At 45.4% G+C, this 27,977-nt stretch overlaps 1 protein-coding gene and 1 pseudogene across 2 annotated transcripts in view; one reads left to right on the forward strand and one right to left on the reverse strand.

Moving 5' to 3' along the window:
- Positions 1–2,318: 2,318 nt before the first annotated feature.
- LOC308171963 (testicular spindle-associated protein SHCBP1L-like) overlaps positions 2,319–27,977 on the forward strand; it is a gene marked incomplete at both ends in the record, with an annotated part of 34,575 nt that continues 8,916 nt past the window's right edge. Inside the window, 3 exons of the mRNA XM_080546875.1 lie at positions 2,319–2,442; positions 2,563–2,711; positions 3,215–3,364. Coding sequence (XP_080403001.1) covers positions 2,319–2,442; positions 2,563–2,711; positions 3,215–3,364 — 423 coding nt within the window. The remainder of the gene's footprint in view (positions 2,443–2,562; positions 2,712–3,214; positions 3,365–27,977) is intronic.
- LOC308171649 (ATP-dependent RNA helicase A protein-like) lies at positions 8,465–27,976 on the reverse strand (annotated as a pseudogene). The gene is made up of 27 exons: positions 27,866–27,976; positions 27,428–27,574; positions 25,824–25,962; positions 25,115–25,302; positions 24,355–24,503; positions 22,927–22,973; positions 22,042–22,157; positions 21,258–21,347; positions 20,795–20,959; positions 20,438–20,515; positions 20,099–20,290; positions 19,396–19,548; positions 18,692–18,774; positions 18,161–18,317; positions 17,789–17,886; positions 17,028–17,241; positions 16,461–16,555; positions 16,065–16,138; positions 13,909–14,061; positions 13,513–13,673; positions 12,236–12,347; positions 11,763–11,924; positions 11,305–11,432; positions 10,585–10,814; positions 10,234–10,349; positions 9,509–9,709; positions 8,465–8,738 (listed from the first exon to the last, which is right to left on the reverse strand). The product of its transcript is annotated as an ATP-dependent RNA helicase A protein-like (transcript).

Here is a 27,977-nt window from a genome sequence, read left to right on the forward strand (position 1 = left end):
CTCTCAAATAGGATTATTATTATTATATATATATAATTAGACTATTCTAAATAGGGGGGGGTAAGAAAAAAAAAAGTTACAAAACTTTCACTACAGCTACTCGGATATCCCCCGTCCTCTTACACCTTCGAAAGGTTCAACGTTGTCGGTAACTTAACCGGTTACCGCGTCCCCAGATGAAACAAGTCCAAAAAAACATGCGTGAAACTCTTCTCCCGTCGCTTCTTCTGTTTCTTTCCCAAACGCGTTCGTCCCTTTTCCCCCGAGTTCTTCTCCTCGCTTTCGGGCACAACTTCTGTTCTGTTTCGCAGACTTCCACGGTCTCAGCGCTTTGTGCCCAGCGCCATGGAGGAGAGGAGAAACTTCACCAGCAGAAAGAACTACATCCGACTACACCCTAGCCGCCACTGCGCAAGTCACAACAAAAAAGTTGAAAAAAATGTCCCGCGTCGACTTCCGTATGAAGGATGCTTTGATGCTCTGCCGAGCCTGGGAAAGCTTGCGGGATGCGGCGTGATTTCGTGACGTTAGAATTATAAGGTTCTATCTCCATTTTGGTCAAAATTGAGTTTTGTTTATACATAATCTGATCCATTAGGTGTTTATTAATGCCTGTGTGGTGTTATTTTAAAAATGTTGACATTTTGGAGTTAGTAATTCATAAAATACAAAGGTTCCATCTCACAAAACATAATGGAATGTAAAAACTTTTGACGCTCAATATCTCTGAACTACCCTAAACGGAGATGGAACCTTGTAATTCTAAACTCACGATTTCGCAAAAGAAAAGTTGACTGAATATGAACCTGTGTACTGTCGTCATAGTGACGCTCAGTAATAACAGTGCGTGTGTGTGTGTGTGTGTGTGTGTGTGTGTGTGTGTGTGTGTGTGTGTGTTCTAACAGTGCGTTACAGTCATGAGGTTACAGGTCTTGCGATGCAAACGTGAGTTAAGTGAAATAAGGAAAGGTCCCTATTCCACCTGTGTCACAACACAAGCCGCTCAGCTCCATTATTTAACTGTCCTGATGTCCCTCCATGTACTAGGCCTAATACTCGTGAGTGCAGCAAGATGAACTCCTGATGAGAGATTCATGTCTGATGCCATAAACAAATCAAACATGTCATCGTTCACATCACTGCCAAAAAGAAAATAGTCGGTCATAAACTGTAATTTAACCTCGAATGTATCAATGTGGCATGTATCATGCAGTCTGTGTCCACAAAGTAGGGGGGTTTCCTAAACGGGGAGGAGAGGATAGTAGTGAACTGAAAGAAGATAATGTTGCTGTGTGCTGAAGGGTCAAAGGGCAAGGTTAAATATACCCTGCCGGGCAACAGTCTGGTATGAGAAACCACCAAGAATAGCAGTTTGGGATGTGCTGCCTAAGTTAGTGTGTGGAACCATAGTCTGACAACGTCTCACTGTCTGTCTGTCTGTCTGTCAGACGGAGACTTCTTTCATTGATTCAACATTTCAACAATTTATTTGTAGGTTTTGGTCAAGCAGAGAAGAAATTCATGCAATACAACATCTTTACTCAGCTGGGATTGTGAGGTTAACACACACACACACACACACACACACACACACACACACACACACACACACACTCACACACACCCCTGACACCAACTAGTTAATTACCGGAGCTACTGCATTGTTGAAGTTGAACTACATTGCTTAGGATGTCAAACAGTCTTGAAGAGGTTACACATTGCTGTAAAAAAATATATCTGATTTACCTATTGTTGTAACAATGTATATATCACATCGATACATTCATCATTAAAACAAGTTTGAGTTGATTTTGTTCCCGCTTGGGCCATATACAGTACAGGCCAAAAGTTTGGACACACCTTCTCATTCAATGCGTTTCCTTTATTTTCATGACTATTTACATTGTAGATTCTCACTGAAGGCATCAAAACTATGAATGAACACATGTGGAATGATGTACTTAACAAAAAAGTGTGAAATAACTCTAAATATGTCTTATATTTTAGATTCCTCAAAGTAGCCACCCTTTGCTTTTTTGTTGTTAATAAAATACATTTTTTGTTAATAAAATATATAATAATAATATTATATATATAATAACATATTATTATTAACACATATTATATTTAATATTATTATTATTATTTTTCAAAAGCCTTCCACTTCCCGGAGCTCTCGCGAGACAGAACCGGAGTTCTAGAATTCTTCACCAACTGCCGTTTACGCCAGACTCCAGGGTATTTGCGAGTAGCTACAACATCGCACACAGTTATCACTAAACTATATAGAAAATAAATTATCAAACACAATTCAGACGATGGCGACCTGTTCCCCAGAGCCACCTCCTCCTCCGGGTGAGGATGAAGATGTTCGTGAAGAAACGACACCGAGTGGCGGCGACTCCAGCGAGGCGTCGACCCTCCAGAAGGCCTCGTCCAACAGTCCTGATCTGACCGGCGACGAACACGACGACGAAACTATCGTTATCATTCCTCAAACCGTCCGGAGCTAAATTACTTTCAGCAGAAACAAACTTCTAACTCCCAATCCCGATGGCGAAGAAGAAGAAGAGGATGATGATGATGATGATGATGATGGTTGTGAAGAGGAGGCTCACATGTTGCCCCAGATCTTTATCTCCCACCAGGCGCAGACGTACGACGAGCGGGTCGCCCTGTTCTGTGATCAGATGATCGCCAAGCAGCGTTCGGTGAGTCAGCTACCTTAGCTAGCTAGCATGGCTCACTTTTTATTTGGATAGAAGTACTTTTTTAAACACATATTTGATAAACATCTCATTTGTCACTGAATGGACTTTTAGCAGGGTATCCGCGGTGTCTTGAAAAGTTGATAAATCAATTTGGGGAAAATCAAGACCCTTAATAAGTATTAAAAAGTCTTATCACGATGTTATGAGGTCTTGAATTTTGTAGGTATTTTTCTGAATTAGACTCTCCAAAGAGTTTGAGTCCTAAAAACTATGAGTAAAAGTTCGTGAATGTACGGTAGTAGTTTTATTAAAAAACAAAGATGAACCGGAGATTGTGTTGTATGATAGTGGAACTCAACTGTTAAGTTAAAGGTGTCACTGATGTAAACGGTTACAGCTCCCCCTAGTGGCGGGGAGGTCTGGAAAAATATTGACAAGGTCTTTAAAAAGTCTTAGAAAGGTATTGAAATTAACCTCCAGATTCCTGTATATACCCTGTCTAGGCAGAAGACGCGGATGCAGCGATCACCGTGTACATCTTTGACAAACTGGCCAGACAACAGTCTTGGACCGCGGTGTGGAAAGCTGCCCCCGAGCTCCTGCTGGTCAACTGCGATATCGGGGACCTGCCTTTCATCGGTGTGCTCGTCGAGGTATCAAGTGTTGTATTTACTTTTACTGAATCAAATTGAATAGCGGGGTGTGTGGCTGTTAGTGTACACAGTCAGAGATAGATGACATTTGCTGCTCGCAAGTTCGTTGCAACCTTAACTGTGCTTAGTGTCAGCAACACTTTCTTTGACAGGGGCTCCCTCTAGCGTTTGAAACAAAATACACAGTAGGCCACATTCAACTGTCAACCTCCAGTTGCAGTTCATAGTGCAGCAGATTAATGAAATAATCGTTCGCTTGGTGATACAAGCACCAAATTTGGCACACAAGTGCTTTGGGACCTACTCTCTCAGAAAAGTACGGTTTCCACTTGATAAAACAAAATGGCCACCATTTTTCAAGATGGCCGCCATTCGAAATGGATTCAAACAGCGTTTTTGACTGAATAATCCTATTTTGATGGCCTATACATTGAAATATATGTTTTTGAGTGTGAGAAATCCAATTCTGCATTTAGAATATCAAAATTATTGAATATTATGGTGATAAAATGGGAATTAAACTAAAAACACTCTCTTGGTGTTGTTTCCGATACGCAAAATACGCATATTGCATTTAAGCAGTGCTACAAATTTATTTTATTTTATCATTTCAAAAAGGACACAAAATAACCAGAATGATTGAGCAATTTCCTAAAAGATGCATTAAAGACATTAGTTTCACTTTTGGCTATTGGACCTGTAAGCTACTTGTAGGGAAGGCCACGTAGAGGCTGTCTTTGTCTCCCCCCCAATTTTTTGTTGTTGTATTTTGTATTATTATTATTATTATTATTATTATATTATTTTTTTCATTTATACTGTAGTTAGCGGAAACACAGAAAACATGTCCAAGCATAGGCTGCATTGTACAATTCTGAGCAAAACATGGCTGGCAATCATGGCTGTTTCTTCTTTTAGTCCTCACATTCACAGGCACACAACTGGGTACACTTCAGGCCGAATCGATAACATTTGCATCGTCCTCTGCATTCAGTCTTGCAGCCGCATTTCGTCAACTGCTCACACGTCTGAACAATCGGTGGAAGGGTTGTCCAGACCACTTGCCAGACCTCACCATCTTTTTTCCAGCCCCAGTTGGCAGGGCTTTCAATTTGCATTTTGCACACTGTTGCCTGGCCCCATATGCAGGCAGCTTGGAAGGCAGGCCGTTTCACATGCTGAACGAGGGATGCGCTTGTCGGTGGAATGGCATCATAAGACCTTTGCTTCCGCGCAAATAATTCTAGTCTTGCCTCATCAACCTTGCCTGTAGTGCTCTGCTTGTCATACATGGTGATGACAAACTTCTCAAGGATGTTGAGGTCTGCATCTTCTATGATAGGTGGGTACTGACTGAGCTTTTTGAAGACAGGGCTCACTTCAGGGCAAACCTCCCATGCTTGCCATGCCGTTTTTTTGCCTTTGCCACGAAAAGCTGACACAACATCACAGCCAGTGAAGGTGTGAAAGAACAGCATGCCACTGGATTTCTCTGGGCCAAGAGAAAGCACCATGTCATGGATAGGCAACCACTTAATGGACTGACCTTGGCCAAATTCTACCCAAAGCCTTACTAAGCCTGCATCCTGAAGAGTCGCAAAAACATTGACTGCAACAACAAGAATATCTGTGTCGCATGCCTTGATCAACACAGACTTCATCTGTTGCTTGGCTGCATGAAGAGTATGTATGAAGATTCTGGAGTCAGCTTCCTCATGGTTACATGGACTTAAGCCTTCAAGGCTGATGGGCTTGTTTGATAGAGCCTGCTCCCCTTTGGTCACAACTATGACATTGTTGAGACACAGGGTCACTATCTTGTCGGCTAGGAACATGAAGAGCTCAGTCTTGTTGTTGCTGTCTCGCAGGAAGCTTTTCCAGTTGGGTGGCAGTTTGTTTTTGTCTGTCACTCTTCGTCGACCTCCCATACCTCTGTTTGACCTAGTTTCAGCCTTCAGGCTTGAAGTCCAGTAGACATCAAAAATGATATCTGTTCGCTCATACTTTGATGAGTAGGTCTGGATTTTTGGAACTACATCCTGGACAGCATATTCCTCAAAGGTCTTTGATGTCGTAGGAGACAATGAATGCACAAGAGAGGAACCATCAATGATAATGGCATCACATTCTGGTTGTTTGTCAGGAGGAGAAATGGTAGCTTCCAGAATTTTTGAAAGCTGAGACTTCTGGCCAGAGTGGAGTTTCCCTATGTCACTCAGTGCAGCAGGGAAAGGTTGATTCTCATGCTTAAAGAACTCAAGCAGGTCACACTCTCGTGATTGGCACGATATAAAAAGCTGCGAGAACAGACGACAGTCATCTTTGAGTACCTGCTTCTTCATGTCACTGGAAGCTGCAGCTGCCTCTTGGCGAAAGAAGTCGGCTTTGTTCTTTTTAATGGGCTTATAGAAGGAACCCTCATCCCCCAGACCATTGAAAAAGTCTCTGAAGGCAGCTTGACCTTTCTCAAAGTGAGTTCTTACAAGCTCAGCAGCACTGGGATGTGCGATGGTTTTTGTGTCCAATGTGAGCAGATCTTTGGACTCTTCCTGGAAAGGATTGCCCAGATCCTTCATCACATCAAACAACTTTTGGACCTTGTCAGTGAAGGACTTCTGAGACTGATTGGTCTGCTCATGATGCCTGACATCTTTGTTTGCTTCTTTGACTTGAGATGCCAACTCATACTGGTTGACTAACTGGCTAACTTCTGGTCCAGACACCATCCACCGCCTCAATGCAGATGGATCCTCTGTAAGGCCAATGGCACCACCATCACCTTTAACAATTGGCCTGCTCGTGAGCTTGGTCAATGGGTAAGCCTGAGAACTCCCTGTGAGTCTTGTGGACCACAAACTTTCCAAGCTGAAATTCATGGAAAACCTGAGGATGAGTTTGCTCCAAAGACGCCAATTGACACAATTGAGTTCCAGTAAGGATACATTCATTTTGATGTTTGGACCATTAACCCATTTCTGTTCATTCAAGTTCTACTCCAAAAAACGTTATTTTGCATCTGATGAGGCGGCCATCTTGAAAAGTGGCAGCCATCTTGGATTTTCAGCTGGAAACCGTACTTTTCTTAGAAAGTACATCCTGGACATCATTTGTGCCAAATTTGGTGCTTGTATCACCAAGTGAACGATTCTTATGAAATATTGATTTAATCTGCTGCACTACATGGTTGTTTGAAATATTAAGAATATTTCATTATCTCCTCTAATTTGCGTTATTATTATTATTATTATTATTATTATTATTATTATAATTGTGTATGTCTAGGTCAACTGTTCACCATGTGAAGACAAAATGGTCCCTCTTCGAGTGTCAGTCTCTGTGGCGGAACCATTCTCCTCCAATATCACCAACCTGCCAAGAGAGCTGGTTGAAGAGGTCCTGAAGGAGCAAGATAACTTTGTGCCAATCTGGGATGTCTATCCTGTACAAGGGTTGGGCCCTGCTGTGGATAGCATTGCAGAGTGCCTGGGACATGCAAGGTAAATACTAGGGGGCGGCAGTGGCTCAGGAGGTAGAGCCGGCGTCTAAGGTTGGCAGTTCGGCGGTTCAAACCATGGCTGGTTATGTGTCAAGGTGTCCTTGAGCAAGGGTCGCCAGGGTCGCCATCTATGGCCGCATAAAATAACAAATTCCAACAATTGACTGACAACTTGATTGCATGGCAATAAAACTTTTTTTTTTTTACTTTGTATTATTATTACTATTGAGGATATCTGAACATTGAAACCCCAAGGTTAGCCAGAAACAGATAAGCCTGGTCTTTGACTACATACAAATCTAAATAGAAAACCTAAATTGGAGGTTGCATTTTAGTCTAGATTTAGGCTTACGGCTTTAGTTTAGGCTTAATCTGTGTCTAGGTCCTCTGCAGCTCATCCAGAATGCTGCCTCCAGTCTGGTGTTCAATCTCCCCAAATTCTCCCATGTATTTGTCGCTTTGGACAAAGGTGTCTGCTACATGCCAACAATGTAAATGTAATGCAGTGTAGGTCAGCTTTTGACACCTGAGATCTTGTGCACAGAATTCTTGCAGGTTAGAGTACAGCCTGTATGAATCTCTCTGCTGCAGGTTTTTCTACGATTTGAGACTGGGACGAGTGTGAGGAGTACGCTGGGCTCATTGAGAAACGCCTTCAGCTGTGAGTAATAACCATGTTTACTATGCATGCAATTGGAAATATGACTCTGTCTGTGTTTCTTTGACATACCTTGATTACATAATCATCATTGACAATTGGTTGTGATTATTTCTCAGTTTGGTATTTCACTTTGTGGTAAAATTATTATTATCTTCACAAAATATAATGTTAAAGTGACATTGACACCATTGGCGGTATTCTGATTAATACACAACATCGTCTGTATATATTAGTTCATATTTAGTGTATAATTCGTTCATTGATGTTCGTGCTGAATCAAAGAATAAAGACCACTTCAGGGCAGGACACTTCATGCTCTGTTCCAGCTACTACGACATCCAGGATGGAACCATCCCTGGTCCGCTCAGCGAGGAATAAATCAGTGGAGGTCCACGCCAACAAGCTGGACGCCAACACCTTGGGAGATGTCGGCCTACAGCGGTACTTGACTCGAGAACTGCTGTGCTAACTGTGTTTGTTGCACCCTATGTACAGTTCACTTTACAGTTCGCTTAATATTGTCACGTTTTTTGCACTGGCTCCATAACAAGCATTGTAATAATTGAAAATATTTACATTAAAATAATACTGTTAAAATTCCTCATGACTCTTTTCTTGTGCACACCAAACATCATTAACAGACAACAGGTAGTGGTTGGAAAAAACAAGTTTTAATCAACAGAATCTTCTAATGGCAGCAGACCTGGTCTTTGAGTTAGTACCCCACTCTGGCCAGGCCCACAAGATGACATGAAAGTATAACTGTCCAGTATAAATGTCCTCATCTACGGGACAATAAAGTTATGAACATTTTGAATAGGAAGTAAATAAAACTTCCCTACATGACTGAAATGCCCTAATAACCAACACAGAAGAATCAGTTAATGTGACGCCTTACAAACAGGACATGAGACCTACTTCGACTAACACCCACTCCTCACCCTCACCACCCGCCCCAGTTGCCTCCTCTGTAACCACCACCACCTCCACCTCCACCGTAACCACCACCTCCACCGTATCCTCCTCCTCCACCATAACCTCCTCCTCCTCTGTATCCTCCTCCCCCACCGTAACCACTTCCATCCCTGTATCCTCCACCTCCCCTGTACCCGCCTCCTCCACCCTGGTAACCTCCTCCCCGACCTCTGTACCCCGCACCACCACCACCGCCGCCGTCAAACCTCGCCATCTTAGGAGGCCGTGGGCCATCTCCAAACCTGGAGGGAGGGAGGGAGACAGATAGAGAAGGACAGACAGAGAAATACAGAGACATAGAGTAAAGGAGAGAGACAGAGAGAAATCGGTTATTTCCTGTACTCATAACAGACACATACTACACTACTGAACATGACATCACTTAACTCCAGACAAGACATTCCCGCCCCCCTGTTCTAGGCTGGTTTTAGAGCCAATGTTGATCATCTACACAGAAGACGCTGCTAATCCATTATTGCCATTTCATACACTATGTCTGGCTGGCCTGCGGGGGTTTATCAGACTATAGCCCTGCCTCAGAAACAACCGTATGCTCCTCACCGATACCTCAGATCAGAATCACAATCGCTTTTGTTACATCCCAGTGTACAAGTACACAAGAGTAACATTCTTTGGCTTTGCTTCCTCAACATTATATTGCAGCAGATCACAATAATAAAGTACAGTAATAATAAGTGATATAGTAAGTACTAATAAAGTAATAAAGTGATAGTAGTACCAGTCGTACTACAGTGGATTCATCAGGGCAAAATACAATACAATGCAAGTAGTCAGAATATATGTATTATTGTAGTGTGCATGGGGTTGGTTTGGGGGGGGGTAGTCTTTTGTTTTTTTTACCACTGTATTTCTCCAGCAACCTACCTACCGATCTTAATGCCTACAGATCTACACTGGGTTGTTTCGACACAGGGCCTATCATAATTGCCGATTCCCAGAGAGCTGAGAAGGAACTCTACTCCGACCACGTGTGGTGGTCATCTGGTCGTACCGTGCGTTGTTGGCCATGAGGTTCAGCCCTGCGGCCGAGGGCTTGGAGATCTGCCGTATGAGGTTGAGCAGGCGCTCGTTGGTGGGGTCCAGCTGCCTGATGTACTCAGGGTCTTTGCTGACCTCCACCACCAGGGCCTCCATGCCGGCCCGCAGCGCCGCGATGCCCCCAGACACCCCGTGGGGAACCTGCAGCTTGATCCTGGGAGGAGGAAGCTTATTATTGGATTTGATTGATCCTTTATCTGTACAGGAAGATCTGACTGAGACCTGAGTCTGTTTTACAGAAGAGTCCTGTAAGACCTGTTACAAGTACATGGCATGACAGGGAATACCATCAAATAAACATCCTGACAGACATAAATATTAGTAAGAGATAAATATAATTGTAAAAATGTTGTTATCATAAATGGTCTAAGACTGTCCATGCTTGACCGTGAGGATATTCAGGTTTGATCAGAAAAGCCGCCCCCCCCTACACACACACACACTCTGATGAACAACCCCCCCCCCCATAACTATACATATCCTATTTTGTCTACAATATCAAGTTTTGCACTGTCACAATTTGCACTTCTGGTTAGATGCTAAACTGCCTTTTGTTGTCTGGTACTTGTACTCTGCAATGACAATAAAGTTGAATCTAATCTAATCTAATGTATGTAAAATATTGGCAGGGTAAAAAACGATCCATTCCAGGATTGCACCAGTTAAAAAGCCACTGACCAGTCATCCAGCTCGGTGACGTCTCCGGTGGAGGTGATCTTCTTGGAGGCGAACAGGATGAGCTGCAGAGGGTTGACCAGCGTCATCCCCTTGGCTGAGATCGCTCGAGTACGGATCATCTGATTGGACAAAAATTAGACCCAAGAAATTAGACCAGTGATGACACGTTGATGCAGCTCAGGGCGCCAATTACTGTGTATATTTCAACGACAACACAACATGTGTCTCCATGACACACTGGATGTTAAACATGAGAAATGTAGTCAACGTCATAGTTGAAAGCTCTAAGAGAGAACATAAAGGTCCAAAATGTGCGGAGAGAAAAAGGATGAAACAAATATAAATAAACACCTTTTCCGAAAAGACAAAGAAGGGCGATGGGTAGGTCATGTCCTGGCTGCTGAAGGGACAGTTGACGGAGGACTTGTGTATGAGGGCGTTGCGGCCCTCGGTGGTGAGGATCTTCCTCTTCTCCTTGTGGTAACACACGTTGGGGTAGGAGCCGAAGGTCAGCAGGGAGATGACCACGTCCAGGTTGTTGTCGGGGCCGACGTTGTTGAACATCTGAGTCATCAGACACTCTGCAGCCGCCACGTCAAACCACACATAACAACAGGAAGTGGAACAGTATAAACGTGAGACAGACTGCTGTGCTATGAATGAATTTAACTGTACAACTAAAACAAAACAACTTTGTTTTAGCTGTCTTTGTTTTAGTTCTCTATTTTTCCAGTTTTACAATGACAACAGTGTAGTAGATTTATTATTATAGTAGATTTATTATATTATTATTATTATTATTATTATTATTATTAATAATAATAATAATAATAATAATAATAATAATAATAATATTAATAATAATAATAGTGAATTTATTCTGTATAACACTTTTCTCATCCCTGTAATACACTACATTCTATGGAGAGAACAGGAATAGATATATAAATACAAATGAACACAAAAACATAGTCAGTAAAAACAACAATAACAATGTTTAAAAAGACGGGTTTTGAGGGATCATTTGAAGGATTATCCCGATGCCGTTGTGGTTGTTCATGTATACCGTACCTTCGGGGAAGCCAGAGTTGATGAGGATGTCCTTCAGCTGGACCTTGGCCTCCCAGGTCATCCTCAGGGTGGACATGTTGAGCCTCTTATGGTCACAGAACCGGGCCTCCGCGTCCTCTCCGCCCATCCTGCAACCACAGCACCACTTAACAAGGCTCCCTGCCACTGCCACTGCCACACACCTCCACTACAGGGCAGGATGGTGGAGGGCAGGGCTCACTGTAATGCATGGAAGGGAATGAGGACTGAGGACTTCCTGCATGGAAGGGAACGAGAACTTCCTCATTCCATTCCGTTCCATGCATCACAGCGAGCCCTGTCTTCTGATTTCCACCTCCACTGTTCATTTGTCATTCCTTGAGTGTGAGTTATGAGTGTGAGTTATGAGTGTGAGTTTTGAGGGCCCGAACACAAGCACGGGGCTGTTAGGTGCCCTGCTCTGAAGGCTCTAGACCCACCTGACTTCGTCCCAGGCCTGGAAGACGGACAGCAGGGCCACGTGGTCGGAGAAGCGCGTCCCCGCGTAGTTCCTGTGGGCGAAGCCGAGCCGCCGGCCCTCGCTGACAAAGGGCTCCGGGAAACAGGTGGCCGCCGAGATCGTGCACACGGCATCACCCACACTGGAGGCCAGGAGAGACCAGGAGAGACCAGGGGGAGAGGAGACCAGGACATGTTAAACATAATTTGCAGTACAGGCCCTGTCTATGGTGGGGTGTTGTTTTGACACCTAATCGTATGGAGAAACAAATCTGTCATAAGGGTAATATTATATCATAGATATATGATATATGATATTTGCTCTGCTCAGCACTATATGCTGAATTAAACTGGGGGCCCCTAGTGAATTGTACGGTACTGATTTCTCACTGAACTATTCATCTGAAATAAGGGGAAGGATTTGACTGAGTCCAGGTAGAATGTCTGATCCTACCTGAAGATGCAGCCCATGATCATCATCTTCCCCAGGCGAGGCTCGATGGGCAGCTTGGCCAGGATCCGGCCCAGAGGAGTCAACTCATCATTGGTGTCCAGAGCATCCAGTTCTATATGGAGACATGTCAACATCAGGTTCTACATGGAGACATGTCAACATCAGGTTCTACATGGAGACATGTCAACATCAGGTTCTACATGGAGACATGTCAACATCAGGTTCTACATGGAGACATGTCAACATCAGGTTCTACATGGAGACATGTCAACATCAGGTTCTACATGGAGACATGTCAACATCAGGTTCTACATGGAGACATGTCAACATCAGGTTCTACATGGAGACATGTCAACATCAGGTTCTACATGGAGACATGTCAACATCAGGTTCTACATGGAGACATGTCAACATCAGGTTCTACATGGAGACACGTCAACATCAGGTTCTACATGGGAACATATCAACATCCAGTTCTACATGGGAACATATCAACATCCGGTTCTACATGGGAACATAGAAACATCCAGTTCTACATGGAGACATGTCAAGATGCCATCAGTTCCAAGACGAGGACTTCCTAGATTCAATCATTTGTAATGATTCAAGAATGGATCTCTTCTAGAACTTCAGAGGAGAAAACATCCCATTCTTAGGCTGCGGTCGTAAATTCGCTCTGGAAATCTGATCAGCACTCATGGAATGCCTCTTGTCCAATCACGGATTGATGGCAGCTGCTGGACTGAAAAAATCAGGTGTAGTGCTGAGGCACAAATATGTACATTTCAAGCCTGCAAACTGCGACACTTTAAATAAATGTGCAATAACACTATTGTGCAATATGACAACCCTAGTCGTCTATCTGTACAGTATAGTATAGTGGATAGTGTACATAGCCTTTATTTATGTAAACCAGCTCCTTCCCTTCTTGTGATTTTTTAAAAAGTGTTTTTTTTTCTTTCCTAACACCAGGGGAGCCACCCCTCCTAAATTTCGTTGTTTGGTACCTGTACTGTAGCAATGACAATAAAGACCATTCATTCATTCAAATGACTTGGGTCCCTTTATGACGTTGAACCCAGTGTGCGCTACCGCCGCTCTCAGAGCAAATTTTACGAACGCAGCCTTGGTGTTGTTTCCAACAGCGAGGCTCTTCTCGAACCTCAGAGGAGAATACATTCCGTTCTCGGTATGGTTTTCCCAACAGTGAGGCTTGTTCTAGAGAACACTGAGAGAGAAGACGTTCTACTCCCAGGTCAAAGGTGAGAGAGCCGCACCTCTGAGCGTGTGCTCTGCCTCGATGACGGCGTCCAGCGGCGGGGGCTCGATGGCCTTGGACAGGAACTGTCCGATGGCTCCTAGTCTCAGCAGCTTGATGCTCAGCGCCACCTCGTGGAGAGGAGTACGGAAGATCTCCGGGGTCATATGGGTCTCCAGTCTAGAACGACAAGAAGACAGGGGCGGGTAAGAAGGAGGGGGAGGTACACCATTAACAACTACTGTAGAAAAGGAGGTTCTAGAGCATTCCAACAGGAGGTTGAGGGTCGTAAGGAAGAGAGAGGGAATTAAGTAGCATCTCTTCAGAGAGAGAGAGAGAGAGAGAGAGAACATCAAATTGTGCATCTCTTCAACAGGGTTCTAGAGCGTTCTGGTCGCGGGGCGGGGGTCCGTACTTGTCGAAGCGCGCTCGGCTGCAGAGGTGGAAGCAGAACCCGGCGCGTACCCGGCCGGCCCGGCCCTTCCTCTGCTCCAGGTTGGTCTTGGACGCCCACACGGTGGCGTAGTTGGTCATGTTGTTGTGAGACGTGAACAGCTTCACCTTCTGCCTGGGAAAAACAGGAAAGAGACCATGGTTAACTTCCTGTCAGTAAACGGCTTCACCTTCTGCCTGGAGAGGAAACAAGTTTCAAGTTCCATTTTTATTGTTACGTCACATCCAAGTGTATGAGAGTACCGTATTTTCCGCACTATAAGGCGCACTTAAAAGCCTTTAATTTTCAAAAAAAACGACAGTGCGCCTTATAATCCGGAGCGCCTTATATATGGATCAATTGGTTAATTGGTTGATCCATACTGGTTGTACACGGCGCTCAAGATGCTCTGTCAAAATGTTTCAGTACGACTGGTAAACTACAAAGCCGCACCGCTTGCAGCATTACGGTAATCAGTAAACACCGGTACTGATGTGCTTACTCACAGTCCCACACCACAAGACCCCAAGTAAAGAAGACTAAACAGAGTTTCCGAGGGAACAAAGCGAGATGGCCACAGTTAGAGGACAAACTCGAACAGTGGGTTGTTGAACAGAGAGCAGCAAGTAGAAGCGTCTCTACAGTCACTATTCGAATGAAGGCAACAGCGCTAGCACGGGACATGAACATCGATGAATTTCGAGGCGGTCCTTACATGAATCTTGGTGCTTTCAACTTGAAGTTTTAAAGTACCCACTCTGGTCACTTTATCATGAATCTTGGTGCTTTCAACTTGAAGTTTTAAAGTACCCACTCGATATAATAAACAACAGTTTAACGATCACTAAACACTTATAATTTGTGTATTGGATTCATTATTCTCGTTTGCCGGAGGCTACCGGTAAGGGAGGGTTGACTTGTAAACATACTTTCGTTTTAGCTCGTGTTCAAAAGCAAGAACTGTGTGTTCATCTAGTTATGTGTAGTTATGTGTTTTTAGCATGTCGATGTTCTCCCAGCATGTTGTCATGTTATTAAAATACAGTTTAGACCTTCGTAGCGATGTGTTTTGTTAGCAGCGTTCGTAGCTGTGGCTGCGTTCAGAGTCACTTTTCTCCCATTCAGTGTTTGAGGTGAACCAACATTCAAATACGCCTGTCGTGTTCAATCTTTCTCTGATTTGAATGTATGACACATCATTTGAAAGCTTACAATCTGTAGTTTAAGCATGTGTAAAACTGAAAAATTACGTTGCACATTTCACCAGGAGCTGTCACATATTGGTTGTTGGTTATAATTGTATAGCCTATTGGTTGTTTTCTGGTGTTGTTTTATTGTTTTGCTCTGTTTGTAGTCTACTTGATGTATTTTTATCAGCTGTTAAATCACCACAGCGGTTAATCCACTAATAGAGATAATAGCAGACTGAAAATGCTTGTAGCCAACTACTCTATATCTCGTGGTCGCAGCTATTGCGAATTGCTATTCACGCGAGTCAGCTGTGAATCACCGCAGGTCCTTGACGCTTGTTGCAAAAATGGATGACGAACGGCTGATACTTGAGGTGGAAAAATATATATTTTTTACAGTGGAGCAGGTAGAACGTTGACGGTGACAACGCTCAGGTGGAGCATGGACAACGGGAAGTTGACACAACACCGATGGAGAGGTGACACAACGCAGTTGGTGGAGCTTGGGCGTAACGCAACCCCAGTCAAACGTTTGACTGCAGTATTCTATATTCTATTCTATGCGCCTTATAATCCGGTGCGCCCTGTATATGAAAACAGTTCTAAAATAGGCCATTCATTGAAGGTGCGCCTTATAATCCGGTGCGCCTTATAGTGCAGAAAATACGGTAACATTCTTAGGCTTCGGTTTCTTGACATCGCAGCACAAAGACTAATAAGGCAACTGTTGTAGTTGTATATCATTTAATACTGAGAATTGAAGTCTCTCTACATGTTGGCGAATCTAGCACTCAAGGAAGGCCCATTTCCTTCCTGTAAGAGATGCGTTACAACGATCCCCCCCTCCTCCGATGTTCTATCACCACCAGCCCCCCTGACCGCCACAGAGTACAACAGTAATGATGAATGCTGTAGCAGCAACAATATTATTCGTCTTATGGGACTTACTTGCAAGAGTCGATCACATAGACGACGTCATTGATGGTGATGCTGGTCTCTGCGATGTTGGTGGACAGAATCACCTGGAAAGACACGACAGGACACATCAGATAGAGCCTGTTGACCTTTGACAGGACACATCAGATAGAGTCTGTTGACACCAGTCATGACAGGATAGATGTTGACACCATTCCTCATTCCATTCCGTGTGTTAGCCCATCCTCCGAGCTCCACCTCCACCAGCAGTGACAGTCTGAGGTTTCAGAGGTTCTATGTGTGTATAATCATATCGATCGATCCCGCTACCTCTCGCATGCTAAGCATAAGCGTTTGAGCTAATCCCCCGTGTCCCTGTGTCCCTGTGTCCCTGTGTCCCTGTGTGTGGTGTCCCTGTGTGTGGCGCACCTTGGTGATGTTCTCAGGGACGGGCTCAAACACCCTCCTCTGCTCCTCTCTGGGGATCTGGGAGTGGAGGGGCAGGATCCGGTACCGCTGGCTCCCTGTGGGGGGGCAGGAAGAGGACATGAATGTCTGTTTTATTATTCTATCGTCTCTTTATTTTTGTTGTTGTTGTTGTTGTTGTGCCTTAATTTCCCCTCGGGATCAATGAAGTACCTATCTATCTATCTATCTAGGTTTTTCTATGACTAATAAAGATTTGAATAGGAATCTGATGTAAAATATAATGATCTGCTTGTATCAATCGCATAATATCTCATATAAATCATTTCGTTGAAGAGACTAAAAGCATAGAATCTGAATATTAATAGAAAAAAGTAGCATTATTTAAATAATGAAAAAGAAACAGACAGAGAGAGAGAGATAGAGAGAAAGAGAGACAGGGAGAAAGAGAGAGAGACAGAGAGAGAGAGAGAGAGAGAGACAGAGAGAAAGAGAGACAGAGAGAGAGAAAGAGAGACAGAGACAGAGAGAGCAAGTGAGCGATAGAGAGACGTAGTAAACCCTTCGGACCAAAGTGGGGGTTCATCTCCAGGTGTTTCTGCATGGAGAAGATGAGGTTCCACCCGGGGAGGAAGATGAGCACGGCCCCGGTCACCTGCAGGGTCTCGATGTACTTCAGCAGGGCCTCCACCAGCTCAAACGGGGTCTCCTTCTCACTCATCAGGGCCATGGAGCGTTGTGTCGCCGGCCCGTAGTCCCCTTTGCACAGCAGGTTACAGTTGGTCTGGGAGGGGGGACCAGAGAGGGCGTGGAGGAGTACATTCACATTTACATCTTTGACATTTAGCAGACGCCTTTACGCAAATAAATGTGGGGGTAGTGGTGGTCTAGTGGATAGGGAGTTGGACTGGTGATCGGAAGGTTGTCAGTTCAAATACCGCCTGAAACACCACCCCTAGTGTGCCAGATTTATAAACCACAAGGAGTGGAAGTTAAAGTTAGAGTGAGTGGCATGCAGCTAACTAAACAAGAGTGTTGTACTAAGCAAGCTCGGTTCGAGCGATTAGCATTCTGTCGTCTTCATCTATGGGAATGGGAAAGGTCATGTGCACCACTGATTTGGAGGCCGTCGACAATTTGTTAACTTGAAAAGAACCCTGTTACTCATTGTTTAAGCAACACTTTGGTTTTCTTTTCTAGAGACGTGTCAACCTAAACATTCCATTAATCTGTAGACAAATCAACTCATAGGAAAAGATGAATGAACACATTATATTTTTTATTATAGTTTTAAATGAAGCCGTGAAATAATAAAAAGACACATGCCGTACCTCTTCATCGCCTCCGTCGTCATCCTTGTCCTTCCTCTTCTTGTCCATTGGAGGAGGGACGAACTGGGTCATCTGGATGCAGTCTTCCAGAAAGTACTCTGGGAAAAGAAGGATTTAACATATTTATGAAATATTACTACAAGCCTGATAGTTCTACATACGCTGAGGAACAGGAGAGATACATTAAATGGGGGATGTGTGTGTGTGTGTGTGTGTGTGTGTGTGAGGTTGTTGGTCTGTGTGTGAGTGTGTGAGTGTGTGTGTGTGTGTGTGTGTGTGTGTGTGTGTGTGTGTGTGTGTGTGAGTGAGTGTGTGTGTGTGTGTGCATGTGAGCGTGTGAGCGTGTGTGAGCGTGTGTCTGAGCCTCCGTACCCTGCACAGGGAAGGTGCGTCCGTGCACCTCTATGACGGGGCAGTTGAAGTAGTACTCTCTGAACATGGTGGTGTCGATGGTGGCCGACATGAGGATGATGCGGACCTGAGGGTACGCCTGGATGACATCACGCAGCACCACCATCAGGAAGTCCGTCTGGGCGGGCACAGGAAGAAGGTTTTAGAATCACTCAAACTTTATTAAACAGATTACTTTGTAGGGGCAACAAACAGTATATACAGTATATACAGTTATCTAAAAAAAAAATCTGTGTGGGTTCCGTCAGAATGACCAAGGTTTTCCCTGGACAAAAGTAAAGAAAGGGGGAAAATAAATAAATATATATAATAATAATAATAATAATAATAATAATAATAATACATTATATTATATATAATTCTTTAGTTTTGTCCAGGGAAAACCTTAGTCATTCTGACAGAACACACAAAGAATTCAGAATTCAGACTCATGAATTCAGAATTCAACAACAAGAGGTCCGAAGGGGATCATCTAGAATGTAATGAACTCACGTTGATGTCTCTCTCGTGGATCTCGTCGACGATCACGTGACTGATCCCTCGAATGCCTGCCTCCAGCTTCCGCAGTAACACACCTGAACACAGAACAACAGCAGTTCAGTAACACCTAAACACAGAACAACAGCAGTTCAGTTCACATCTCAACACAGGGGGGGGGGGGAGATGGATAGAGAGATAGAGAGATGGATATCCAGACCTGTTATGGCCAATTTTACTTTAGGCTTTTATTTTGGATGATTTGTGTTTAATGTTTTGAGTTATATTTATATTTCATGATTAATGTTTATTTTATGTTTTTGGTTATTTATGTAAAGAATAGCGTTATGTTTTTGGTTATAGAATTATTCATGTTTTAGTCGTAATTGAGTGTCACATGGCGAGATGATAGGATGGGCCCAGGTGTATTTATTGAGTCAATTAGCAGCACCTGGGTGGATGGAAATAGGTTAGACTGGCAACAACATTATTTTGACCACGATCACTCTTTTCTGTAATCACATACTTTACCGTTGGCTTTATGACTTTTCGTTTCGTTTTGAATACATTGGATTACTTTTCGGACAATAATTATTTAACATTTTTATACAACATACACGGAAAGCGTGGCGTGCGTGATTATCCAACCCAGACCATTACTGTTTTCATTCCCAACGTGGAATTGGCGGCTACAAGACCCCTAGGAGAGAGAGACCTACCGACAGTGCAGAAGAGGATGCTGGCGTGCGGGCGTGGCAGGATGGACTCGAAGCGGACGCTGTAGCCGCAGCTCTTCCCCACCTCCTCCCCACCTCCTCCCCCCGCTCGTAGGACACGCGCTCCGCCACCGACACCGCACTGATACGCCGGGGCTGGGGAGGGACAAACATGTTTTAATATTTTCTATTCAAATGTGTATTTAAGTTTTTAGGGCATTTCTGCTTTATTGGGAGATAGTAGATATTGACAGGAAGGATGAGTGAGAGAGAGGGGGGTGGGGTGACATGTAGGATGGCTGGAATGGCGTAGCTCACGAAGGCGCATGCCACACATAATCGCAGCAGGTCCCTGGTTCGATTGCGGCCATCGACATATCCTGCATGTCATCCTCTCTCTCTCTCCCTCACCCATCCTTCCTGTCAATCTGTACTGTCTCTATCCCAATAGAGCAGAAATGCCCTAAAAACATATTGTAAATACATAATAATACTATTGATATACACTATTCATATGCTATTCATACAGTCATACACTTTTAATGGCTTGGGACTTTCATGACAACTTCTACTGAAACAGAGAAATAAAAATAATGCATAATTGAAAGAGGACTGGAAAACAATCCCAAACCAACAACAACAACAGTCTCCTCATCCAAAGCAAACCGATCAGGAGCGTGGGCTGTACTTCCTGGTTGAGCGTTACCTGGGTTACGACGATGTTGCAGTCGGACGCCCTCCCGCTCTTGATGAACTGGTCCAGGATGAACTGGGGCACCTGGGTAGTTTTGCCGCAGCCTGTGGCGCCTCGGATGATGACCACGGGGCTGGTCTGGACGGCCGCCATGATCTGCTCCTCGAACTTCTTCACAGGCAGCTGCTCGCGATCCGCCACGATCTGGAGACACAAGGTCAATAAAGTATATATTATTATTATTACCCACAACCAATGCGTTGTTAGCACCATGCTCTACCAACTGAGCCACAGAGGACCAAACAAACAAACAAACAAACAAACAAACAAACAAACAAGGACGTCACCTACCTTCTGCAGGCTGACATCCTGGTCCAGCTGGTAGCAGAGCTCACTCTGAAGGTCTGAGCTGATCTGCTCCGGGGTGCACTGAGGGAGAGAGGGAAGGAGAGCTTGAGATGGGCAGAGGCTCTGGAAGGGTCTGGTATTAAAGGATGAACAGGTTTGACTTCAAGGCGAATCATTTAAAAAGTGGTCGACGTTTGAAAAAGAAAAGACAAACCGTCCAGAAAAAACAGTTCAGATGGAACGTTGTGAAAAACAAATCAACATCTAGGTCTAGAAAAACATAGAAATAGAACACACGGACGAACCGTTCTATGAATTCTATCTCTACGATAAAACAAAACGTAAAGAGTTGCGACTCACGAAGGCGAGCGGCCCCTCGTCGATGTTGCTGCTGGTCCAGGGGTTCCAGTTGACCTGGGGGGGGGACCAGGGGACCACCCCCGCCATGCTCTGCCTCTGGCTGGGCTCGAACACCGCCATCTTCCCCTGGACCAGGGACACTGGGGGGTCGCTGGGGTCGCAGGGCTGTGGGGGGGACATGTCAGACTGAGGAGGGAGCAGCTGGAATACAAACCGCAGGGTCCAGTTGTTCAGAACGTTTGAACGTTGGCTGATTTTGAGGGGGAAAATCTGCCAGCTGGATAGCGCAAAAAGATTCGGGATCATTCTGATTCCCGATTAAAGGTTCTGAACAACTGGGCCCATGTTATTGTGTTTAACTCCTTCAGCGTCGAGGGGGAATAAAGTCACCCAAACTGTCAACATTCTAGAGTGCCAAGGGAGACTTTATTGACCAGAGACACGTCAATTCGAGCCCACTTACAGGTGGAGGGATCTGAACCCCCAGGTCCTGGACCATGCTCTGCAGCTGGTTCTGCAGGTCGTCTGCCACGGTCACCTCATACACCTCCAGCTGGGGGACAGACACACCATGACGTCATCACTAGGAACTCAGGGACATCCACACAGTCACACGACACGTGCACTGCATGGGGGGTAACCATAGTTGGTTGTGAAAGCAACATAGACCTACACACACCTCACATATTACATTTGTATATGTGCAGAGTACACAAGTAGTCACGGTAAAGATGGAGAATAATCAATCGAGAACATGACCGGCTTACTAAAAAAGATCATGGGGCCGGTTTCCCAGACAAGACATCTGCAGGTCTTAAGTCCAGGACTAAATCACACTTAATGGAAACATCTCCATTGAGGATGTTTTTTAGTCTAGGATTAGGCCTCAATCGGCATCCATGAAACCAGACCATGAAGTTAGAAGAGCAGCGACTATTTCTTTTCCAGTTTAAAGTCAGATCCTAGAATCTCACCGAGACAGACAAGGAAGTGAGATGGTAACTACCGGTACTGGTATTAATCAATAAAAAAGAGATATAAGTCTAGATCGAGTTCTTCTAAACCAAGCGTACGATCTCTCCCTCCTTGATTGATTGATTGAAAACTTTATTAGAAGATTTGCAGAAGTAGGTACATGAAAGTACATATTACATACAAGGTCAACTAACAGGATAAAAACCCAAGAAAGCCACTGGCTTATTTCAATTGGGGTCCTTGATTCTCAATTCATCGTTACATGTAAGTACCTTCTTCTTCTTATAGGGCTCGATGACGCTGAGGTGGTAGAGCTGGCGGACGATGGAGAGGGCGCAGGACTGGGCCGCCAGCTTCTTGTTGGAGCCGTGCTCCCTGGCGATGATCTCTACGAGAAACAACCAAGAGCATCTTAACGTACAACCAAGACCATCATAACGTACAACCAAGACCATCATAACGTACAACCAAGACCATCTTAATGTACAACCAAGACCATCTTAATGTACAACCAAGACCATCTTAACGTACAACCAAGACCATCTTAATGTACAACCAAGAAGACCATCTTAATGTACAACCAAGACCATCTTAATGTACAACCAAGACCATCTTAACGTACAACCAAGACCATCTTAATGTACAACCAAGACCATCTTAATGTACAACCAAGACCATCTTAATGTACAACCAAGACCATCTTAACGTACAACCAAGACCATCTTAATGTACAACCAAGACCATCTTAATGTACAACCAAGACCATCTTAATGTACAACCAAGACCATCTTAATGTACAACCAAGACCATCTTAACGTACAACCAAGACCATCTTAATGTACAACCAAGACCATCTTAACGTACAACCAAGACCATCTTAATGTACAACCAAGACCATCTTAATGTACAACCAAGACCATCTTAACGTACAACCAAGACCATCTTAATGTACAACCAAGACCATCTTAACGTACAACCAAGACCATCTTAATGTACAACCAAGACCATCTTAACGGACACTTACTGGGGAGTTATATCATGTTCTTATATCACTATTTGCACTTCTGGTTAGATGCTAAACTGCATTTCGTTGTCTAGTACTTGTACTGTCTAGTACCGAACTGTCTAAATGGAAACATCAGGCGTCAGGTACTTACTTCTACCAAGCTGTCTCACAAACAACTGCATCTCAGCGATGAAACTCCTGAAACACAAATGTTAGAATCTCCATCACCCCCCACTGCCACTCAGCCAGGAACCTTTCTATGTAGAAATAGTAGAACTGTGTAAGAAAACCGACGAACCGACAGACCTCTGCCTAGTGTCCTCTCAGACGACCCCCGGGGAGAAGACCGTGTGTTTTTCTGCCAGACTTGAACCAACAACCACCTCACCCCTCCCCCTCAGCCACAGACGGCCCACAGACCCCCAGTCTTGGTGGAACACACAGTGACACCAGAAATCACAACCACACAATACTGTGCCCTTTCCACCATCCATCACTCCATCCCTCTATCGCTCCGTCCATCCATCCATCCCTCCGCTGTGGTTGCCACCATGTAACAGCTTTAGTGCGCCTAAACCATGTCACATGTACTTGACAAAGCTGGGTTGTGAATCCTGGCGTCACTGTTGTTCTGTCCCATTGACTTGTCCTGTTTGTTTATAGTGAAGGATTCATCATCGTCATCATCATCACTGGATGGCCATGCTGCAAAGTAAGAAGTACCTATGTTTTTCTCTCTACAAATGTGACTTTTAACCACGACCCTGACCCATAACCCCTCCTCCTGCTGGCTCGATCGGGGTGATCAGTTAAATCATACTTGTCTTACTGGGTATAATGTTCCGATGTTTATTTACATTTTATTCTATCATTCAATTGTTTATTTTGTTGAGCTGCTATAACACCTTAATTTCTCCTTGAGGTATCTACCTACCTACCTACCTACCTACCTACCTACCTACCTACCTACCTACACATCCTACAGCCAAATCCTAACCCTAGATTAAGACCAGATACCTCATCTACTTGCTAACACGTTACATATTATGTTTTATTCGCCAATTTTGTAAACTTGGACCTGTACCGGTGAGCTTTCTTGGCCAGGTCTCCCTCGAAAAAGAGATTTTAACCTCAAGGGACCTCCTGGTTATATAAAAATAACTAAAACAAACGATATAACAGCTGATCTTGACTTCTGCAGCATGGCCGTCCAGGGGGATGAGACCAGCGTCATGTTTGGGTTCTGAGATCTCTCAGGTGTCATCACACACCCGGGAGGGCTCTCTCTGTCTCCATAGCAGTCCAGCAGGAAAACACACGGCCCCCGTCTCACACTACAGCCCTGTGTATCTAACACACTACAGCCCTGTGTATCTAACACACTACAGCCCTGTGTATCTAACGCACAGTCTATTGGATCGACACGCTAAACACTCTGATCTGTGGGATGATGGCCCGCCCCCCCACCCCCGCCCCCCCTGACCTGTTGTGGTCAACCCCCCCCGGCCCCCTATCCCCTCCCCCTCTGACTTGTTGTGGCCCCCCCCCCACGCTGCCCCCCACCCCCGCCCCCCCTGACCTGTTGTGCTCCGGGCCCACTTGGCTGTATTTGTAATCCGTCTGGTTCTTCTCCTTATGGAAGAACTGGTTCAGACGGGCCTTGGCGTTCTCCAGGGTCCAGTTGCCATGGAGACCCGCGTTCAGATCCACCTCCTCTGACTCCAGAGTCTTGGGGGGTGGGGGGGGGTGGGAGGGGAGAGTAGTTACATTTCAGTGGTTGAGTTCTTCAGTAAGCACGGGGAGCTTAATAGCTGACATTGAAAATAGTTCAACATATAATGAAGGCTTTTATTAGCCTTTTTTAATTGAAAATGTTTATCGTTCTATTGTATCTTTCTTCTTGTTTTTAATCTGTAGCATGTTGAGATTTCTTTATGTAAAGTGCATTACAAATAAAATTATTATTATTATTATAATGTCATTGATGAGTGTTAAATACAATTATTGTAATGTTGTATATTATAGACTTATATAGATGTTATAGATGTTGTATATAGACATGCTAAGACAGTGTATCATGACTACGGAGAGTCATCCTAGACTCATAATAAACACCTTCAATAATCTATGTTATCTTTAAAACAGCGGGTGTGTGTGTGTGTGTGTGGGTGTGTGTGTGTGTGTGTGTGTGTGAGTGTGTGTGAGTGTGAGTGTGTGTGTGTGTGTGTGTGTGTGTCTGTGGGTGTGGGTGTATATGTGTGTACGTGTATGTGTGTATGTGTGTTTGTGTGTGTGTACGTGTATGTGAGTGTGTGTGTGTGTGTGTGTGTGTGTCCTACCGCCTGAGCCTCCTGCTTGTTTCTCTTCTCGTAATACTCCTTCAGGTTTGCCCCGCGGTCCCACGGCGCCCCTCCCCCTCCTCCTCCTCCTCCTGAGAAATTAGCACCTCCTCCTCCTCCTCCTCCAGCACCTCCTCCTCCCCCTCCGTACCCCAGACCGGTGACTCCTGGGATGGGTCCAGAGGCGTCTGCTCTTGCCAAGGTAACAACAAGAGGAGCCGTGAGACATTGGGATCGGGGTTAATAAGATAACTGTGTAAAACTCCCTCTGTGTAAAACCCGCAATAGTGTGTATCGACTTTTTCTTCAAATATGTTTTTAGGGCATTACTGCTTTATTGGGATAGAGACAGTAGAGACTGACAGGAAGGATGGGTGAGAGAGAGGAGGATAGAGACAGTAGAGACTGACAGGAAGGATGGGTGAGAGAGAGGAGGATAGAGACAGTAGAGACTGACAGGAAGGATGGGTGAGAGAGAGGAGGATAGAGACAGTAGAGACTGACAGGAAGGATGGGTGAGAGAGAGGAGGATAAAGACAGTAGAGACTGACAGGAAGGATGGGTGAGAGAGAGGAGGGATGTCATGCAGGATAGGTCGATGGCCGGAATCGAACCTGGGACCTTGCGACGATAAGGCATGCGCCTTAGTGAGCTACGCCACTGACGCGGCGCCCAGACTGGACGGACTTACTCAGTGAGGTGATCTTACCGTGCTCAGCTTTGACCACCAGGTGAGGGGGGATTGGCCCACTGGCAGGAAGGCTTCCGAAGCCCCCGCTCCCGCCCCCGCCCCCGAAGCCCCCCGCTCCTCCCCCGTTGCCGGGGTCACTGAAGTCAGGGACACTCGCCTGTCGATAGAAAGCGGAGACACTGAAAAGTGTTTTAACCACCACCAACCTCCCCTAGTGTTCTAACCACCACCAGCCTCCCCTAGTGTTCTAACCACCACCAGCCTCCCCTAGTGTTCTAACCACCACCAGCCTCCCCTAGTGTTCTAAGCACCACCAGCCTCCCCTAGTGTTCTACCACCACCAGCCTCCCCTGGTGTTCTACCACCACCAGCCTCCCCTAGTGTTCTAACCACCACCAGCCTCCCCTAGTGTTCTAACCACCACCAGCCTCCCCTAGTGTTCTAACCACCACCAGCCTCCCCTAGTGTTCTAACCTCCACCAGCCTCCCCTGGTGTTCTACCACCACCAGCCTCCCCTAGTGTTCTAACCACCACCAGCCTCCCCTAGTGTTCTAACCACCACCAGCCTCCCCTAGTGTTCTAACCACCACCAGCCTCCCCTAGTGTTCTAACCACCACCAGCCTCCCCTAGTGTTCTACCTCCCCCAGCCTCCCCTAGTGTTCTACCTCCACCAGCCTCCCCTAGTGTTCTAACCACCACCAGCCTCCCCTAGTGTTCTAACCACCACCAGCCTCCCATAGTGTTCTAACCACCACCAGCCTCCCCTAGTGTTCTAACCACCACCAGCCTCCCCTAGTGTTCTAACCACCACCAGCCTCCCCTAGTGTTCTAACCACCACCAGCCTCCCCTAGTGTTCTAACCACCACCAGCCTCCCCTAGTGTTCTAACCACCACCAGCCTCCCCTAGTGTTCTAACCACCACCAGCCTCCCCTAGTGTTCTAACCACCACCAGCCTCCCCTAGTGTTCTAACCACCACCAGCCTCCCCTAGTGTTCTAACCACCACCAGCCTCCCCTAGTGTTCTAACCACCACCAGCCTCCCCTAGTGTTCTAACCACCACCAGCCTCCCCTAGTGTTCTACCTCCACCAGCCTCCCCTAGTGTTCTAACCACCACCAGCCTCCCCTAGTGTTCTAACCTCCACCAGCCTCCCCTAGTGTTCTAACCTCCACCAGCCTCCCCTAGTGTTCTAACCAGCACCAGCCTCCCCTAGTGTTCTAACCACCACCAGCCTCCCCTAGTGTTCTAACCACCACCAGCCTCCCCTAGTGTTCTAACCACCACCAGCCTCCCCTAGTGTTCTAACCACCACCAGCCTCCCCTAGTGTTCTAACCACCACCAGCCTCCCCTAGTGTTCTAACCACCACCAGCCTCCCCTAGTGTTCTAACCTCCACCAGCCTCCCCTAGTGTTCTAACCTCCACCAGCCTCCCCTAGTGTTCTACCACCACCAGCCTCCCCTAGTGTTCTACCACCACCAGCCTCCCCTGCCTTGGTCTAAATGTCAAATGGCTAAAAAACTCAACACACAGACTGTCCAGCCAGGCTACAGGACCATGACATGAAGATGGTGGAACCTCCCCAGGTCTGATACTGTCCCATCATATATCTAGTGGACACTGACCGCCAGGGCTGGGACCTCCGCAGCGTTCATCTCTCCAGCTCTGACCAGGTAGTTGACGAAGTCCCTGGCAGCGTTGGACTGGGCGTCTTTTTTACTGGTGGAGTTCCCCATCCCAGTGTAGTTGAACCCCTCGATACGAACCTAAGACCAGGAGGAAGAGTAAGAGAACGAAGATGAAGATGAGGAGGAGGAGATCAACGATACATCACACTTCAATATGGGAATGTTGTTTGGAAAAGACTGCAAAAGACAACAGAAAGAGTCAAGACTTCAACTTCCACCTGGGAACACCACCACTAGCGTGTCCTTGAGTAAGACACTTAGCCCTAGGTTACTCGAGGGAGACTAATCTGTAATCGTAAGTCACTTTGGATAAAAGCATCTGCTAAATAGTTCAAATGTAAATGAACAACAACAACAACAAAATCACACCTCACAGAGAAAGTTCTGCCTGTTCTTGTTCCCAGCTGCTCTGATGTCATAGTTGGGAGTCAGTTTCTTCTTGCCGCACCAGGCGTAGAGGAAGTTCTTGATGTCCGCCATA

This window comes from Nansenia antarctica (assembly GCF_963989245.1).
Source record: "Nansenia antarctica genome assembly, chromosome: 16".
NCBI classification, from domain to species: domain Eukaryota; kingdom Metazoa; phylum Chordata; class Actinopteri; order Argentiniformes; family Microstomatidae; genus Nansenia; species Nansenia antarctica.